Source organism: Gossypium hirsutum, chromosome A01 (genome assembly GCF_007990345.1).
Source record: "Gossypium hirsutum isolate 1008001.06 chromosome A01, Gossypium_hirsutum_v2.1, whole genome shotgun sequence".
NCBI lineage: Eukaryota > Viridiplantae > Streptophyta > Magnoliopsida > Malvales > Malvaceae > Gossypium > Gossypium hirsutum.
In genome coordinates this window covers 14,936,441-14,956,889 of record NC_053424.1, presented here as the reverse complement: position 1 = coordinate 14,956,889, position 20,449 = coordinate 14,936,441, and the positions used below count along the sequence as shown (strand labels likewise).

The following is a 20,449-nucleotide window of genomic DNA, read 5'->3' as shown; positions in this document are numbered from 1 at the left end:
GAAAAATATAAAAGAGAGACAAATAAGGGGACAAAGGGCTGGTTTTGTTGGAATAATCGAAGTTGCAGGATTTTCCACTGAAAATCATAGTTAAAATTCTAGGGAAAGACAGTAAGTAACAGTCACCCTAATGAAGACCATTGTGAGGAGAAATAGGACCAAGCTCAATACCATTAAAAGACAGTAAGTTACATTGTATACATATTATCATTGCAATTTGGTATAAATATTTCCTATTATCCCAGCAATGCTAACTATCACAGCCAGTATTAACATTAACCACGACAAAAAATTTTCTACTCTGCTCAAGCTCATGCTCTCTTCTTGCTGACTTATCCTTAATGCAATTAGAGCAAGGAACGTAAAACCTAAGGAAACAGCTATTGTTGCTCCAGTAAATTTGAAAGTTGTCCATATATTTGGGATCATAGTAGATCCAATAAGCTTAATCAGGGAACGTAAAATCTGGGCTCATCCTTAGAGCCTCTATCTTCCTCTCAATAAGCTTAATGAATGCAACAGCAAAGCAAACCACAACGAAAACAACAGCGAGAGCTACCGAAGCAGCCGAAGTCATGCTCAATGAATCAATCCTATCTAACACGCAAAGTGGAGCAAGAAAAACAACCATAACAACCAAAACCAATAACTTCCTATGATCCCAAAAAACATGTCCTAACCACTTATCGAAACCCCAATATGACAAACCGAACCAGACATAACATCACCCATAATAATCAAATAAACTATCAGGACACCTGCATTGTTGACAATTATGCAAATCTTAGACAAAACCCTAGCAGTTCTCCCCATTGCAATTTGCACAACTTCCCCATAAGATCTAGCTTTACAAGAAACTGCAAACCTAATCAACATCTCGACACTAATTTCAGACAAAATCCCAACCAGGTTTATCCAAAAAATTCCCTAAAACAAGCCCCAGAACCTTCATAGTAGTAGCTAAAGCCATGATTCCAGCACCAATAATTGTGGTGGTTAAGTTAAAAACAGCACTAGAAACACCAGACCCGGTATTGGGTTTACTTAAAACAATGGTATAACCATCCAGATCAAACCCATTTCAAACCAAAAACAAAAGGCAAGTAATACATGAAAAAACAAACAAACAAAGCCACACAAGGAAAATAAAACAAAACAAAACAAACGCCCCAAGTACGAAAGTTGAGTTGCTTTAACACGCAAAAACTGAAGGATTAGATTAATTGGTTTAGACCATAGTTGAACTAAATTCAGTGTTCTATAAGGTGACTTTTGGTTTAAGTAATATTTTCCAATTCAATAGGCTGACCTTACCGCCAGTTCATCATTGACGATATTTTAAGGAAAGAAAAGAAATACTGTTGAAGCTTCAAGGACCCAACGAATAAAGTGAAAGAAAAAAGCGATATGGCTTAGCAGTTACCAGAAAGTTTGGGATCGATCGGTGTATAGTTGACGTATGAAGAGTTGGCTCTTCTGGTTCTGGTTTAGACAAATCGAGTGAGAGAGAAGTGCTTTGCTACTTTTTCATAACATTCAGAAATTGAGCTTTGTACGAATCAACTAACCCTGATTTGTCGATAAAATGAATCGATAGGGCTTTCTTCTTGTATGTTATTCAGTTGATGATCATTGGGCTAAAACCCAAAATATGAAGCATAGCACCGTCGACGAGAGGAAAGGGAAAATAATTAGGGATTTCGGGGATGGAGGAACAGATTAAGGGAAAAGAAGGGGACTAGGGAAAAATGTTAGGGATTTCGGCTTTGGGGAATTAGGGGATGATTTGGGGAAAAAGAAAGAGGGGTTTTCTGTTTTAGGGATTTAGGGAAGGAAGAGACGAAATGGGGGAAAATTACTTAGCAAAAATCGAAACTGATTTCGGGTAAAGGGCATAAACCACAGGAGAGAAAAAACGACGCCGTTTCAAATAAGGAAATTTTGTGGCGTTTTCAGAAACATGCCGGTAATGAGCCCTTTTGCGGCGTTTTCAATAAAGCGCCACTAACGCCCTTTTATCTACACAACAAAACGACACCGTTCTAATACGAGTTGTGGCGTTTATATTAGAAATGCCGCTAAAGCCGCTACTATTCAGAGGAAACGATGCCGTTTTACTCTAATGTATATTGAAGTTTTATGGCGTTTTCTAAAAAAACGCCGCTATTTCCTATCTTTTGCGGCGTTTTATGTATAAACGCCACTAATACGTGAATATTTTATAAAAATTGATCAAAATTTAAATTTATATATATTTAGAATTTCTTTTAAATTATATCTAAATAATGTTACTGTGATGTACAAAATATATATTTCAATCTTCAATATATTAGGTTTAGTACAAATTCGCAAGAATATCATAAAATTCTAAATATTGGTTCAGTCTTCAATTACCTTAAACTTTAAACCTCAAACTATAAACTTACACTCTAATTAAACCCTAACTATAGTTAAATTTTTTTTTTGATTTAATACACATTTTAAAATACATATTATGTATGCATATAAATTAATTAAATAAAAACATGATGCTATTTATTATATCAAAATTAATTAAATATTTTACAAGATCTAGATCAAATTACAGTTCATGTACACAATTGCACACTAAACCACTTTTCATATATATATTTATATATTTTTTAAAATAATGATTTATATATATTTATCTTATATACATTTATCTTCTACATTAAAATCCAAAATTATACTCTAAATTTAAAACCCTAAACTTCAAACTCTAAACCCTAAACCTTGGACCACAAACGCAAAACCCCTAACCCCAAACATTAAACCCCAAAACCATTCGGTAACCCCTAAACCAACCATAACTCCTAGACCATAAAGCCCAAACTATAAAGTGTACTTTAAAAACTGTTAACCCTAAACCATAATATTCATAGACATATTTTTTGGAATTCGTGTGGCCAATGTTAGTGTAGTACAAATTAAAACACACATGTATATATGTTTATATTCTTATATTAAATAATATGAGTATATACAAAATAGCTTGAATCTTAGTAAAATCCAAATGTTCTTCAGTTAATTTCTAGCTAGCTAATAGTATCATTTCCTTAAACCCTTAACCTAAACTTACACCCTAAATATATATTATAATCTTAATATATATTAGAAGTTTAATATATATATAACAAGGGACAAAAGTAATTCAAATAGAATCTTAATGCTTACCAAAACTCTAAAATAAATTAATTTTTTTATCATTAATCATAACCTCTAATCCCTAATAGCATAACCCCTAAAATATATATATGTACCAATTTTTTAAAATAATAATTTATATTTATCTTATTTAGATTTATATTATAAAAAAAATCCAAGATACACAAGTTAAGTAGTTTACCATATTTACCTCTAAATTCTAAACCCCAAATCTCAAATCCTAAACTCTAGGCCCTAAACACTAAACCATAACCCATAAACTAAATTACTTTTTTGCGGCGTTTTTCCATAAGCGCCGCTAAAACATCGGCCTATAGCGGCATTTTTCCAAAAGCGCCGCTAAAACATCGGCCTATAACGGCATTTTTCCATAAGCGCCGCTAAAACCTCGGCCTATAGCAGCGTTTTTCCAAAAGCGCCGCTAAAACCTCGGCCTATAGCGGCATTTTTCTAAAAGCGTCGCTATTGTACAGTTTTTAGCGGCGTTTGGATCAAAAACGCTGCTATTGCTCTGTTTTTTGCGGCATTTTATTGCAAACGCCGCTAATGTAAAATATTTGCAGCGTTTTTTGTTCAAACGCCACTAAAAATGCCGCTAAAGCCCTATTTTCCTGTAGTGATCATTTGGCAATTTAAAGTCTTTAACGGGTTTGGCTCTATTGTTTAGTAACTTCTCTGGATCAATTCCTCGATCACTAGGAAATCTATCTCAGCTAGAATTCTTTTACCTTTCACATAACTATTGTACTGGTAAGATTCCATCTTCACTTGCAAACCTCGAAAAACTGAGAATTCTTGCCCTTGGTTATAACCAATTAGAGGGTTGCATTCCTAATAACCCAAATACATTTCCAAATCTAAGCTATCTTGATTTATCTGATAATTTTCTCAGTGGTACAACACCATCTTGGCTTTATACCATTCCTCTTTTAAGATATTTAAATCTTGGAAACAGTCAATTCAATGGTCATATCAGTGAATTCCAAAACAGACTTTTAATTACAATAATATTGAAAGATAACAGCTTTCGTGGTCTGATTCCAAGCTTAATTTCTAAACTTGTGAACCTCACTTTCCTTGATTTATCGTCAAATTTCATTGAAGGTGGTCTCCCAAAATTACCCCCTAATATCAGACTCCTATCAGTCTCATAGAATAATTTGACTGGAAATTTTCCTCATATATGCATTTCAAAGTTTCTTGAGATTCTCGACCTGTCTCATAATAACTTCAGTGGAGTTATCTCACAATGTATTGGAAGCTTTAGCAAGAATCTTTCATCTTTGAACTTGAAGATGAATAAGCTCCATGGAACCATTCCCTCGACATTTGCAAAACGATGTGCATTAAAGAATCTGAACCTGAATAGCAATCATTTGGAAGGGTCATTGACACCTTCAATCACCAACTGCAAAGACTTGCAAGTTCTAGATGTTGGCAACAACATGATAAACGATAGCTTTCCTCATTGGATCGAGACATTATCAGAGTTGCAAGTTCTTGTACTCCATTCCAATAAATTCCATGGTCCAATAACGGCTCCTACGAGTTCTGGTTCTCTTCCGAAATTGCGAATAGTTGATCTCTCCTGCAACAACTTTTTTGGCCCTCTGCCAACCGGCTACATCAAAAATTTCTAAGGAATGATCAATATTCTTAATGATGGCCAAGGTGTGAGATACATGGGGGAAAGAAATTACTCGTATAACTTTTCTGTTACTATAGCTGTTAAAGGGTTTGAGATTGAATTAATGAAGATTTTAACTATTTTCACAAGCATTGATCTCTCAAGCAACAACTTTGAAGGACAGATTCCAAGAGATATCAGAGAGCTTAGTTCGCTCCGAGGGCTTAATCTTTCTCATAACAATCTCATTGGGCATATACCAACTTCACTTAGAAATATGACTCGGCTTGAGTGGTTGGATCTTTCGTCCAATAAGTTGAGTGGGCAGATTCCAACGGGATTGCTAGATCTGACATTCCTTTCCATCTTTAACGTTTCATATAATCAACTTGTTGGACGCATACCACACGGTAATCAGTTCAACACTTTTGAAAATGCTTCGTACCAAGGAAACGAGGGATTATGTGGCGTTCCACTCTCTAGAGGCTGCAGCAACAAGGTGTTGGGACAACCACTCCCCGCACCATGGACGAATTCCCACGAAGATGGTGGCTCAAAGCTTGAATTTGGGTGGAAAGTAGTTGCGATCGGTTATGGATTTGGATTCATATTTGGAGTGGCAACCGGATGTGGTTGTCTTCGAACGGGTAAGCCCAAATGGTTCGTGACCTTGTTTGGAGCTCGAAGAGGACGAAGGTGAAAATCCTCTAAAGTTAAGGCTGAAGGTTATGATTAACATTTGTTTTCTGAGTTTGGTTACAGAGATTGCAGGTGCATGTTTGTTAGAATTTCAGCAGAGATTAGGTGATTATGGTTTGCCTTTGTGTTGTGAACTGTCTCGGTTGATTAGTGGTTGATCTATTGTATTGAGCTATTAATAAATTTCATCACAATTATCACAAACACTGCCGCAAGCTATAATTTTCATTCAATCCATATTTAGTTTTCAGATTTTGTTTTTCATTAATGGTTTCAATATAGACATTATTTTCACTGATTTTGTTAGGATTAAATTTGTTATTATGCTTTGATTTTTTTTGTTAGAGTAAGAGTAACTAGCTATTGAAGTTAGTTAAGTATAGGTTAGTCTGGTAGTTATTTGTTAAGTAGTTTGTCAATTCACTTGTATTTGTTATATAAGTGTATGTACTATGCACAGTTGAGATAAGTGAAAATTCATTCTTCTTGATGCAAAAAAAAAATCATGAATTAATGGCTATCTGATTCCATGTTAAACTATAGAAAAGGATTTAAAGAAATGATATGCATCAAGAAGAATGAATTTTCACTTATCTCAACTATGCATAGTACATACACTTATATAACAAATACAAGTGAATTAACAAACTGCTTAACAAATAACTACCAGACTAACCGATACTTAACTAACTTCAATAGCTAGTTACTCTTACTCTAACATTCTCCTGGTTCTTTAATTTCTTTTGCTAAAAAAAAAACAGTATCGGACACTATACAAAGATCACGTCAAAAATTGAAAATTGCTTGGGCGTGATAGGTTTAGTAAGAACATCAGCCACCTGTTTGTCAGAGGGAACATAGTTAACCAGTAGTGTACCATTAAGCACTTTCTCACGAACAAAATGATAATCAATCTCAACATGTTTTACGCGAGCATGATGAGTTGGGTTTGCAGCCATGGAAATAGTAGAGGTATTGTCGCACTAGATTACTGGAGGCTAGCGTGGAGGCACACCTAGCTCATCTAACAGCTGCTTAACCCAGAGTAACTCAAACACAGTTAGCAAGGCTACGATACAGTTACCAAGGCTACAATATTCGGCTTCAGAGGATGATTGTGAGACCACAGGTTGTTTTTTGGAGCACCATGCAACAGGATTTGGCCCTAGATAGACAACATACCCTGTGGTGGAGCGCCGATATTCAACCGAAAGTGCCCAATCAGCATCAGAATAGCCAACTAACTCAAGTTGGCCCTTGGAAAGAAACAAGCCATGATCTGAAGTGCCAAGAAGATACCATAAAGCTTGTTTATCTTCCTTCCAATGAGCTTCACTAAGGGAGTTCATGTATTGGCTGAGTTTATTAATACAAAATGAAAAATCAGGACGAGTGATGTACACATATTGAAGCATGCCTACGACGCTACGATACAAGGGACCATTAGCAAATGGCGGACTGTCATCGGCAACAACTAACTTCTGAGTGCTAACCATGGGTGTCGGTGTAGTCGATGCGCCTGTCATACAATTCTTGTGAAGTATGTCCATGATATATTTTTTCTGATTCAAGAATAATCCCTACAAAGTATGCTTAACAGAAATGCCCAAGAAAAAATTAAGTTGCCCCATATCTTTAAGAGCAAATTGATGATAAAGTTGTTGCACCACGGTGTCAATCTCTTTAGTGGAACTACCAGTGATAATAATGTCATCGACACATGCCATAAGCAGTAGGGAGCTCTGTGCATTAGCTCAAATGGAAAGTGAGGGATCAGCTTTTGAAGCTTAAAAACCAAGTTGAGTAACTAGATAGTGCCTAAAAGTCTAAAACCAAGCTCGAGGAGCTTGTCTTAAGCCATAAAGAGCTTTGTTGAGTTTACAGACTAGCTGTTGACCATTGTGCCCGACCACCTCAAACCCCAGTTGTTGAACCATGTAGATCTCCTAAGTTAACACTCCATTAAGGAAAGCATTGTTCGCGTCGACTTGTCGCAGGGACCACCCTTTCATGATTGCAAGTGCAAGAATAGTTCGAATAGTTGCAGCTCGAACAACTAGGCTGAAAGTATCTTGAAAATCAAGTCCAGCATGCTGAGAGAATCCTTTACTACTAAACGAGCTTTATATCTATCCACTGTGCCATCAGCTTTCTTTTTCACCTTGAACAGCTATTTACACCCAATGGCTTGTTGATTTTCAGGTAAAGGACAGAGGCTCCATGTGTGATTGTGAAGAAGTGCTTGCAACTCATGATGAACAGCAACTTTTCAAAACTCATTTCCGATTGCAGCATGTATATCAATAGGAACATCTTCAGAGGTGCTGGGTGTTGTACTCATATGGACTTTAGGTTTGAAAATCCCTGCTTTGTTACGTGTAATCATAGCATGGGAATTATGGGGAATAGGGGGTTATGAAGGTGAGTTGGGTAGATTGGTACAAAGGGAGGGAAGAGAAGAGTTGACTGAAGTAGGGAGGGTTGGACTAGACGCGAAAGAGTGATGTGTATGAGACAAAAAGTTATCTTGGGAAGGTGATGAAATGACAAGTGATGGACTAGTAGTGAAAGGTTGAGCTGGCAACAAGACAAGTAACTTAGAGCTAGACTGTGACTTAGGTGTAGGTGGAACAAATTTGGTAGCAAAAGTTTGAAATGGAAATATGGTTTCATTAAAATTGACATGACGGGAGATATATACTCGGCCATTACCATTTCTACAACGATACCCTTCGTGCGTGGGAGAGTAACCTAATAACGTGTAGGGGGTTGACCGAAATTGTAACTTATGGTGTTGTAGGGTCGAAGGTTAGGAAAACAAAGGCACCCAAAGACACGCAGAAATGACTAAATTGGGGGAACTTTGAACAACTTCTCATATGAGGATACATTATTTAGAGGGTAAGAAGGTAGCCTGTTGATAAAAAACACAGCAGTGCTAAAAGCATCATTCCAGTAGGTTAATGGCATGGTTGCATGAGCCAGCATAGAGAGTCCAGTCTCAATAATCTGCTTGTGCTTGCGTTCAACTAAGCCATTTTGAGCAGATGTATAAGGACAAGTAAATCGATGCAAGATCCCTTGTTGAGCTAAATATGACTTCAACGCATGAAATTCTCCACCCCCATCTGTTTGTAAGGTTTGAAGCCTACAACCAAGAACACGTTCAACTTGTCTATGAAACTGTGGAAAGACAGTGAGCACTTCTGATTTCTATTTTAGAAAATACATCCAAGTATATCGTGTATACGCATCTGTGAATGCAACATAGTAGTGAAAACCATTAGAGGTGACTGGTGCTGGCCCCTAAACATCAGCCACTATCAATTGAAGAGGTGTAGTGTAGTGAGTAAAGGACTGCTGAAACGGTAACTTATGCTCTTTACCCAGATGACAAGCAACACAATGAATTGAGTCTTTATTTGTACCAAGAGAAACATTACAACTCAATAAGACCTTTGTAAATGTAGCATTATAAGGATGGCCTAGCCTAGCGTGCCATACATTTCGAGATACAGTTGAACTCGTAGAAAAACATTGAGCAGAGCTTCAAGTCAAGCTATTTGGAGAAGCATCCTGTAAGTGAAGCTTATACAACCCGTGCTGCACTGACCCTCGAAGAAGCACCTCCTCAGTTTTTATATCACGCACTTGACACTGTGTAGGAAGAAACTCAAAGATCACCTGATTATCTTGTGTAAACTTGGATACAGATAAAAGATTTTTGGTTATACCAGGCACAAAAAGTAAAGATCTCATGTACAAGGGTCTGGTTTGAGCAAGTAAGAAATACTGACCAGTAGACAAAATAGGTAGAGTAGTGCCATTGCCAACATAGACTTTACCTGGACCATTGTGAGAAGTGCTGTCACCCATGGAAGTAGCCGAATGAGTGAGATGATGTGTCGCTCCAGAATCTGGATACCAGGCATTGTCACTGGCCGTCTCAAGAGTGGCAATAAAAGCCTGAGGTTAAGAAACGGATGAAGGAGATGCACTGATTGGTTGAGAAGGATTAACCATAAAAGGGTTGGACAAAGTAGGAGCTAGAACCGATAGAAAGTACCATCCTGGTGGGGACGATGAACCAGTAGCAGGTAGGATCCAAGGTGTCATGGAAGAGCCAGAATCAAACATACATGTATTAGCTTGCAGAGAGGAAGGGGGTTTGTAACCAACACTTTTATAAGATGTATCGAAATGATAGTAGCAGTGATCAACAAGATGACCCTGCTTTCCACATAACTGACATTGGAACCAGGAACCAGAAGTTCGACCATGCCCACGCCCTTGAGCAGTGGAGGATGGACGATAAGCTGGTGCAGGAGTACTGCTATCGACAGACGAATGGGTCACCATGTTGGCCAGACTGGGAGCCTCAAAGGTTAAGACCTGCTAACGTGCTTCCGCATCAAGAAGCATAGTGGTGATAGCCTGAGCATTGTATGGCATTTGGCTAGCTGTGATGATCGTGATCACCGACTCATATTTAAGGGGCAAGCCATTAAGAATGGTAGTAACATGCTCATGATAACTAATGGCTTCACCACAACTAGCAAGATTATCACAAAATCCCTTAATTTTCAGCAAGAAATCCCTCATTGAGAAATCACCTTTGCGCTGAGAGTGTAAGGCTCGACGATAGAACATTAATCTAGAGGTGGTTTTGCTGCCATATAAAGTAACAATAGTATCCCATGTGCGAGCGCTAGTGTCCTTACCAATAAGATGAGGAAGTACAGCCTGGCTGACAGAGGACAGAAACCAAGATGTGAGCGCACTATCTTGCTACTCAAATCGAGCAAATTAAGGATTCTCTTGAAGCATTCCATCAGCATCTGAAAGTAGTGGAGAAGGAGGGACTATGACAGTCCGATTTTGACCCTAGTCAGAATAGTGGTTTCAGGACCACAAATCTGAGTTTGAAAAATATTTTAATATTACTTTCTGTGTCTGTGATATGTGAATTTATATCTGCAAAATTTCTATGATTTAATTTGTCTGTTTCTATGCTTAATTATGAAAAAGGATTAAATCGCGTAAAGTGTAAAAGTTGAGTGCTAAATGTTAAAGCACCTATTTGTTTGGCTTTTAAAATAAAGGTCCTTTCATGTCAATTGGACCATTTTACTAATGCATGGACAAGTATGGACACTAGTGGATGGAATTTTTATTTGTTAATTAAAGGGCAAAATTGGAAAATGGCTTATAATGTATAATTAAATAAAAATAAAACATGAAATGTGTTCATAATAGGGGATGTTTTTCTAAAAATGAAAGGAAAAATAAAAGAAAAAGAGCTTTAGGTTTTCGGCACTTGCAAGCATCAATTAGGTATGTTCTTTTGATCGATTTTTGATAATTTTTACGTTTCTGTGATCGTTGCTTCTTATTCTTCAAAGCCCATGTCTGAATTTCTACTTCTGTCAAATATTTCATGAAGTGCCATTGTTGATATCATGAGTTTTGGGATGTTTTTGGATGAATTATGAAGGCTTGGTAGATGATTTATAAGTTTTGTATTTGAATTTTGATGAAATAGAGTTATTTGGGTTAAATTGTGAAAATTAGGTTTTGAAGGAATAAATTGTGAATTAAATATATTATTTGGGCTAGTATGGAAGCCATGTATATTTGGCCAAGCTATAGTCTTGGTGAATTTTGCATATTTGTGATTTTATGAAAAATTGACTAAATTGTTAAAGTGTGAAAATGTAAGGACTAAAATGCAAAGTGCCCTAAATATGTGTATATGGATTAAATTGAATAAAATTAATTATTGAATGGTTGAGTTTGTATTGTTTTAGATCAAGAACAGAGAAAATCAGACTTAGATCGATGAAAGTCTAAAATAGTCGAATAGTCGACTCGTTCCGTCCGAAATCTGTCCGAGGTAAGTCAAATTACAATTATATGTTAAACTAATTAAATTCTGCATAGATAAATTTCAATTTGTATTAGATGGCCCTGAAAGCCTGATGAACACCTTTGAGTAAATTCTGTTAATATGTTGGTATTCAAAAAGCTCTGTATGCTTCTAAAGGAAGGTTGACATCTATCTGAGATATCGTGTAAGACCGTGTCTGGGACATAGGGTTCGATTGAGATTTACGTATAAGACCATGTCTGGGACATTGACATCGTATCTGATTTCGTGTAAGACCCTGTCTGGGATGAAGGCATTGATATTGAATTACATGTAAGACCACATCAGGGACGTCGGCATTGTACATGTTTATAAGTATCTGTATCGTTTCTAAACCGTCTGATGATAGCGTATGAAATATGAGAATGAGCATATAAAATGTAAAACTATACAGGTACGTTTGTATCATACTAAATTTTTGAATATGAAAGATTCTGTTTTTGTGAAATAAGGAAATATGATGTATGTATGAAATTTGGAAATGAAGCATGATAAGTATGTGAGCAAATGAACATGATTATGCTCATGAATTACTCTGTGTTATGGCTATGAAGTCTTACTTTTGATTTGTACTTTATATGCTATAGTAGTTAGACCAATTGCATTTGACTTACTAAGCTCTTAGTAGCTTACTCTGTGTGATTTCTGTCTGTTTTACACTTATCGTAGCTACTGAAGGCTCAGGGATAGTCAAGGATAGTCACAACACTATCAAACTCATTTTGGTACTTTTGAAAGTGTAAATATTTTAAAGTATGGCATGTATAGGCTAGAGGGTCTATGTATTAAGTTTTGATTTGTAAATATATGTAATACCATGAAAAGTTGGCTAGCAAATGGTATGATTGTGTTAAGTTTTGATATGGTTTTTAAATGGGTTATTGAATGATGATGATTTTTTGTATTTAAGCATGAAATTGGTTGATAATGGTTACATGAATGTTGTAAATACTGATAGTAGAAAAGACCCATGTAGGGATGGCAAGTTGGCTTAAATCAAGCCTGCTTTGTACCACACGGTCAGGGGACACGGGTGTGCCTTGTGGCCGTATAAAAAAAGTAGTATTCTCTTAAAAATCACACGGTCTTGACACACGGGCATGTCATATGGCCGTGGGCTAAAGTCAGTAGCTAGCTAAGTATCACACGGCTATAGCACACGGGCGTGCCTATTGGCCGTGGGTGAAAGTCAGTATGGTTACCCTGATTTGGCACGGCTGGTTCACATGGGTGTGTTTGGTGCCCATGTGAGGCACACGACCTGGTTACACGGGCGTGTGACCTCGACAGAATTGGAAAATATTTCTATGTTCTAAATTTTATGAATGTGTTCGGTTTAGCTCTAACCGTTCTTAAACGTATGTTTTAGGTCTCGTAGACCATATTAAGAGATGATTGCTTATGAAATGATGTTAAATAATATCTATCATTCTGAATTGGTCTGAAATGTTTTGTCTGTCTGGTAATGCCTCGTAATCCTAATCCAACGTCGGTTATGGGTTAGAGGTGTTACAGGGACAGTACGAGAGTCCAAGAAACCTTGAAGTTTATAGGTCTTAATCGCCAGTAGAACTTGCTGCCGCCATAACAAATAATTGTGATCATCAAGAAGAACACTTCCTTTCTTGGTAGAAAAGAACCGAGCATCAACAACTCCATCAGGAATGGAAGAAGCCATGCTGTGTATTAGAGTCAACATCAGATGGACTGGAAGGACGAGACATGAAGAAGAAGAAGAAAAAAATTATCAGGAATCAATGGCTATCTGATACCATGTTAAACTATAGAAAAGGATTTAAAGAAATGATTTGCATTAAGAAGAATGAATTTTCACTTATCTCAACTGTGCATAGTAATGCACTTATATAACAAATACAAGTGAATTAACAAACTGCTTAACAGATAACTACCAGACTAACTGATACTTAACTAACTTCAATAGCTAGTTAATCTTACTCTAACAATTTTAATGTTTAAGGTTAATTTTGTTGACAATCGATAGCATTACCAAGCTTGCACTCGATCAAGGGATCCTTTTGCTAATGGATGATTCGAACATGTGAATATGGGATACTACATCGTCCAATAGCTCTTCTACTTTCCTCTTTATAGCTAGCACTCTAGATGTGCATAAGGAAATACAGAACAACTTGAACAGTACACCTTCAAGTGCCTCAGCCACGAGCCCTTCTCCTCGACCAGAGGGTCCAACACTCCTACACAACCACCGGACATTAAGGAGGACTGTTCTTTCACAAGTTAGCCCATCTTCTAAATCCAAAACTAAATTTTGGTGACAAGGGCGTCACTGGCCCTAAAATAAAAAAATTGTGTTTTAGTCCCTCTAAAATCTGAAACGTTATAATTTAAAATATGGTAAAATTGAATTTTGATACCTCTAAAATAGAAAAATTATGATTTAATCCTTGTAGAAATTATAAAAAGTTCACATTTTGCTTCTTATGAAGTTTTATAATTTAATAATTTAACTTCAGCCCTTTAAAACAAAATTCTTTAGCTTCACTTTGATACTGTGCTTGATACCATGCATGAAATGGGATTATATCTTTTCCAAATGTTAAACGGTATTATTTTAATTTATATTAAAGTTGAAAAAAATAATTAAAAAATAAAATAATCTTTTAAAAATGATAAAAATAAGAAAAGTTAATTAATACATAAAACTATTGAAATAATACAGGAATTTAAAAATATAAGGAAATAAATAAATAAATATATACACGATATTGTATGTTACCTATAGGTAAAGGAGAGAAGGAAAGATGGTGTCTTGAAGAGTAGGGGTCACTGAACCTATCCGTGTTACACTTTTCATCCATAATTTTCCTGATAAAATGCACCAGAGAGGATTGTGGGTAATGTTTTAGACGCTTTTATACCACAGAAAAGGAGTAGAAGTGGAAAACAATGTAGTTTCGTTTGTTATGCATCTATGGTTGATGCTCGTGGAGCGTTGCACAGACTAAACGGTTTCCACTGGCTGGGCAAACACATCCGAGTATCATTAGTCAAGTTTAAAAGTCGTTCTAAGTTCTAGAGGCATGTAAGGAGTAAGAGTGAGCAAGAGGGGATAGAAATGTTTTAGGAGCAGGCAAACTTGATAATGGTGAGTGTCAAGTAACCAATCAACAAAGAAAGTGATGTAGTCCAAGAGGTTGTTGATGAGGAGAACTCGCTCATCCTTCAAAGGTGTATTGTAGACTAATGCAGAGTCAGAGACTTTTATAAGATTGAAACTCTAGCCAAGCAAACGAGCTATCTAGGTTTTAAGGATATTATGCTGTTAAGAATCTCCAGGTCCATGGTTTTGTTGATTTTCAATAATCAAGAGAAAATAGAAATCGTCAAAAGAAACCAATGGGTTACGTTGGATCGCTAGTTTGTGAAGTGCTGTTGCATGATAAGTTTTATATTTATGATTGATCGTACTTGAAAACTAACTATTATCACGATAAAGGCAAGCGAACCTATCGAACAGTAATATAGCTTATAGCAAGGCCGAAATGTCGAACCCATAGGAACTAAAAGTACTAGTATTAACCTTCTTTTTATTATCTAGCCTGAAAATAAGGTGATTTGCTTTATCTAAACTAATTAACTGAACTAAAAATGCACAGAAAGAAAATTGGGGAAATACTTTTGGGAAAACTGATTGATTTAGATAATACCCAAGGAAAAATCCACCTAGACTTCACTTGTTATTTGACTCTGAATTAGACGATTTATTCACTTGACTTGATCTGTAGAAATCCCTAATTTATATTATTATCTCTTTCGAGACTAACAACGTATAACCCTAGGTTGATTAATTGAAATCTCTTTCTAATTAAAACCCCTAATGTTGCATTAACTCGATCTATGGACTCCCTTATTAGGTTTAACCCTAATCCGGTAGATTTATGTTGCCCTATGTCTAGGGGTGCAATCAACTTCGCTTAATTATGCTAGATCTACTTCTAGACAGGGACTTTTGCTCATCTGAATAAGCACATCAATACTTGAACCAATATCCTGGAATATTAAAGCAAGGATTAAGAACACATAATTAAGAGCAAATCAAGTATTCATCATATAATTCAGAAAATAATAACAAGACTCGTCTTAGGTTTCATTCCCCTTAGGTATTTAGGGGATTTAGTTTATGTGTGTAAAAGAAAACATCTCAGAAGAATAATAATAACAAAACATAAAGAAACCCAAAAATCCTTGAAGGAAATTGAAGGGAGATCTTCAGTTTTGAAGGAGAATCTGACTTCTGAGATGGATCAATCGGCTTTCTTCAAGTAATTCCTTGCTTCCCACTCTGTGTGTCCTCTTTAATCCTCCTCTATGGTGTTTATATAGGCTTTAGAATGCCTCAGAACTCTCCAAAGTACCCTTTTCTGAATAGAATTAGACTTGGGCCTGACAGGGACATGCCCGTGTGGGATGCCCGTGTGCAAGTGCTTCAAACCGTGTTACAGTCTGTTAAATAGACACGGGCATGTAGTGTGGCTTAGGCCATGTTAAAGTCTGCTAAATAGACACGGGCGTGTGGTCTACCTGTGTAAGGAAGTCCAGGCCATGTTGATTTCCTACGTTGACCCATTTTCTCCGTTTTTGTCCCGTTTCTCGCTCTTTTTACTCTCCTATGCTCACCTAAGTATAAAACATGAAATTAAAGGATTAGGAGTATAAAATTCCATAAATCTAATGATAATTCATCCAAAAATGTGCTAAGCATGGGATACAAATATGTATAAATTATAACTTATCAAATACCCCCACACTTAAGTGTTTGCTTGTCCTCAAGCAAAATCCTCAACTCACAATCAAAATAAATTCTTCTCAACTTATAATTCTCATCAATAATATTTCAAAATAATCCACAAGTAGTCATGCATTAAAAATTTAACTAAAAGAACATTAAAGTTTCAAATAGTCAAAGTCGAGTGAATCATAAAATTATAGGCATCCCTCTTTATCTAAGTAATTATCTTTGATTCCAAATTAACAATGGTTGACATCCTCACTAAAGGTTTCACTCAAATCATTCGATGTGTTTAAGGTTAAAATTAAGCACTCATTAGTCAAACATGAAGAGTTATTACCATAGGCTTGTATGAAAATCAAATCTCCACCACTATAAATGAAATGATACACAAATCAAAAGGTCTTTGAAAGCTTGTAACAGGGCTTTGGGTTAAAGGTGTGTATAAAGGCTGAAAAAGAAACGGTTAGAATCGAGATTAACTTGATAAATTACCTAACTGGAAAAAACAACTAACATCAATTGAATAAACATAAGCTTCATCTCAGAATATGGAATTAAATACTTAAGCTAAAAAAACAAAGAATTACTACTAATATGTATGTATTTTTTTTAAGAACAAATCATAAATGTGGAAAGTACATAATAAGAAATAATTTAGGGACTAAAAAGAACGAGCCTAGCTAGGTGATAAATTAAATTAAATCTCTATAAAAAGGGAGTCAATAAAAATGAGAAAAAAATTTAATGAATCAAAAAGGGTTAAGTTATAGGTTTTTATTAAGGGGAAAATTAAGGGAAAAAAAAGTTAAGGCCCAAAGGGGTTCACTAGGGGTCAATTATATGGGTAGGCTTTTTATGGGGTAAGAATTGGGTTAAAACCTAAGTGCCTTTATCATTTTGGTATATCAAATCAATGGTGTGGTCTCGACATGTATAATTGATGCAAGTTCTAGAATAACAATTCAATGTTGACACACTCATAACCAATAAAATCAGTGAGCAAGAAAGATATATGCTCTTAAAAGGCTTAAAATCTCACGAAAATTATGGGTATTTGATGTCAAACCTGTAAATTCAGAACTTCAAGATAATACCTCAATTCAGGGAAACAACCTAGTAATTTTAATTCTCAAAAGTTTCAACTTATCATACTCAATTCTCTAATGTCTTAAATTTTAAACAATCAATGCACAGTTACCTGTGATTTAATTTAGAACATATCAATAAGAATCATAAATCAATCAAAATTTACTCCAATCATGATATGAGAAAATTATTTGAGAATAAAATAAAAATTCAGGAATTTTCTGATAAACACATAAATAACCTCCCTACACTTAAGCTGTACATTGTCCTTAATGTACAAAGATAGCAATATAAAGATAATATCAAAAGAGAGGGGGAGAAGTGAAACTGCCCTGAAATTGTGGATGAAATCCTTGGATTAGCGGGAGCGAGAATTGAAGATAATGTCAAATGAAAGGCATGATTCTGAGTTACTAATAAGACAATAAACACCACAGTGGAAGCGAATTAATGCTTAATTTGATATAGTCATAAATATAAGCAGAGTTATAAAACTTAAGCCTTCAAAAATGAATAAGAGAAAAGTAAATGTAAATAAAAATAAAGATAATAGTAAAAATAAAAAATAATAGAATAAGCACGCCTGTGTATTTTGACAGGATTCAACCACGGGTATTGGGCATGGGCGTGTCGCACGCTCGTGTTAATTTCGCAGTGTAGACCACGGGTGGTGAGCATGGACGTGTTGCACTCCTGTGTTAATTTATCAGTTTCTACCACGGCTTATAAACACAGGCGTGTTGCACGCCATGTCCTGCTTCATTTGCTTCTCCCACACCCATGTGTATATGCGCACACTCATGTTATTTTGACAGTTTCGACCACAGGTGGTGGGCACGGGCGTGTCGCACGCTCGTGTTAATTTGGTAGGATTTCCCACGGCCATGTTGAAAGATCGTGGCAACGTATCGAATCCTATGTTTTGGGAAAAAATTACTCTGTTTTTACACGGCCATATCGCACGGTTGTGTTGCCACTCGTAGTGTGAGCACGGCCTAAGGCACGCCTATGTGCCTGGCCGTGTGGATTCGAAAAACCTGTGATCAAGGACTCAGTTAGTAATTTAGATGTTAAAAACTAAAATTTAAAGAAATCAACACTGTTAGTGCTCGGGTTGCCTCCTGAGATGCGCTTATTTAGAGTCTAAGCTTGACTTACCTATCTGTTGCATGGTCATGGCGGTGCGAGGAGTTTACACTCATCATTCCTGCTATCAATTTTATTAAAATAAGGTTTTAGATGAGTACTATTTACCTTAAAAGTGCCGAATTTGGAATGAGTTACCTCGACTGTACCGTATGGGAAAATTTTAAATACCGTAAAAGGGATTGCTCCATTAGGTTCAGAAGTGGTAATACGAGGGTCTGCTGCATCTAGTAGTACTTTGTCTCCAACCTTAAGTTGATTTGGTGAAATAATGAGTCCGTCATGGCGTGGTTTCAGTTTATCGTGTGTTTTCGATTTTTGTGTCCACCATTCATCTAGTTCCTCGATCTGTAGCCTTCGTTCTTCATAGATGGGTCCTTTGTTGTTACTTGAACATGGCTCATTTATGTTCTTCGAACGTGTTTCCTGTAAAGAAGGTTGCACCACATGATCAGTATTAGTAGTATGATTTATACAACCACCCTCAATATTTGATGTGTTACTCAAATTACGAGCTTGAAGAGTGATTGTTTCATCACCCACACGAAGTGTGAGTTCACCTATACCAACATCAATAATAGTTTTGGCAGTTGTTAAAAAAGGCCTTTCTAAAATTACAGGCACGTCACTATCCTTTTCTATGTCAAGAACAAAAAAATCAATTGGGGATATAAATTTATCGATTTTTACAAGTACATCTTCAATAATACCCCTAGGAAATCTGATTGTTTTATCTGCCAATTGAATGCTCATCCTAGTTTGTTTGGGTTTCCCAAGACCTAGTTGTTTAAACATTTTATAGGGCATGACATTAATACTAGCTCCTAAATCAGCCAAAGCATTGTTAACGTTTAAACTACCAATTAAACAAGGAATCGTAAAACTCCCTGGATCTTTCAACTTGTTGGGCAGCTTATTTTGTAGAATGGTTGAGCAAACTGCGTTCAACTCTACATGCGACGCCTCATCCAACTTTCGCTTATTTACTAAAAGCTCCTTTAAAAATTTAACTGCGTTTGGCATCTGCGAAAGAGCTTCAATAAACGATAAGTTAATATGTAATTTCTTTAATAGTTTAAGGAATTTACCAAATTGTTCGTCCGTGTGGTCTTTTCTTGTCGCATTAGGGTATGGCACATGCAGTTTGTACTCTTTACTTACCAGTTTTCGCTCACTGTGGTCCACCTCACCTTTACCTTTACTTACTACAATTACTTGCCTCAGTTCTGGTTCAGGTTCAACTAACCCTTCCTTATCTCAAATAGTACTCACATTGAGTTGTTCCCTTGGGTTTGATTCAGTATTACTCGGCAAGCTACCTTGTGGTCTTTTAGAAATCAGTTTGGCAAGTTGGCCTATCTGAGTTTCGAGCCATTGGATCAACGCTTGTTGATTTTTAAGTGTTGTCTCAGTATTCTGAAAATGAGTTTTTGACACTGAGATAAACTTCGTTAGCATCTCCTCAAGGTTCAGCTTCTTTTCTTGCTGGTAAGGTGGTTGTTGAAAGCCCGGGGGATGTTGTGGCCTTTGATTTCCTTGGCCACCCCACGAGAAGTTGGGATGGTTCCTCCAACCTGCATTATAAGTATTACTGTATGGGTTATTTTGAGGTACTAGAATTATTGTTACCCATATATTGAACTTGTTCCTCCTCGGTGCTAGGGTTGAAGGATTGATATTCTGTGTGTACTCCTCCTCTATTTGAATTGCATCTCCTCACTGGATGTAACTGAGTAGAACCACACAAACCGTCAATCTTTTTATTTAAAAGTTCTACCTGGTTTGATAGCATAGTGACTGCATTGAGGTTGAAAACACCGGCTGCTTTTGTCGGCTTTATTCTCATGACTTGCCACTAATAGTTATTCAGTGACATCTCTTCAATAAATTCGTAAGCCTCTTCAGGTGTCTTGTTGTTCAAAGTTCCACCGGCGGCTGCGTCGATCAGTTGCCTTGTTGAGGGGTAACACCGTTGTAAAAAGCCTGAACTGGCAGCCATAGAGGT

General features: G+C 36.4%; 2 protein-coding genes and 1 pseudogene across 2 annotated transcripts; 2 read left to right on the top strand and 1 right to left on the bottom strand.

Moving 5' to 3' along the window:
* Window positions 1-445: 445 nt before the first annotated feature.
* Window positions 446-1,328, bottom strand: LOC121209909 (amino acid transporter AVT6E-like; annotated as a pseudogene).
* Window positions 1,329-4,481: 3,153 nt separating this feature from the next.
* On the top strand, window positions 4,482-4,826 carry LOC107917315 (receptor-like protein 20). The gene has a single exon (XM_016846678.1). The coding sequence runs from the start codon at window positions 4,482-4,484 to the stop codon at window positions 4,824-4,826; it is 345 nt and encodes a 114-aa protein (XP_016702167.1).
* Window positions 4,827-4,829: 3 nt separating this feature from the next.
* On the top strand, window positions 4,830-5,670 carry LOC107917316 (putative receptor like protein 25). Its single transcript, XM_016846679.1, has 2 exons — window positions 4,830-5,460; window positions 5,576-5,670. The coding sequence occupies exons 1-2, from the start codon at window positions 4,830-4,832 to the stop codon at window positions 5,668-5,670; spliced, it is 726 nt and encodes a 241-aa protein (XP_016702168.1).
* Window positions 5,671-20,449: the final 14,779 nt, after the last annotated feature.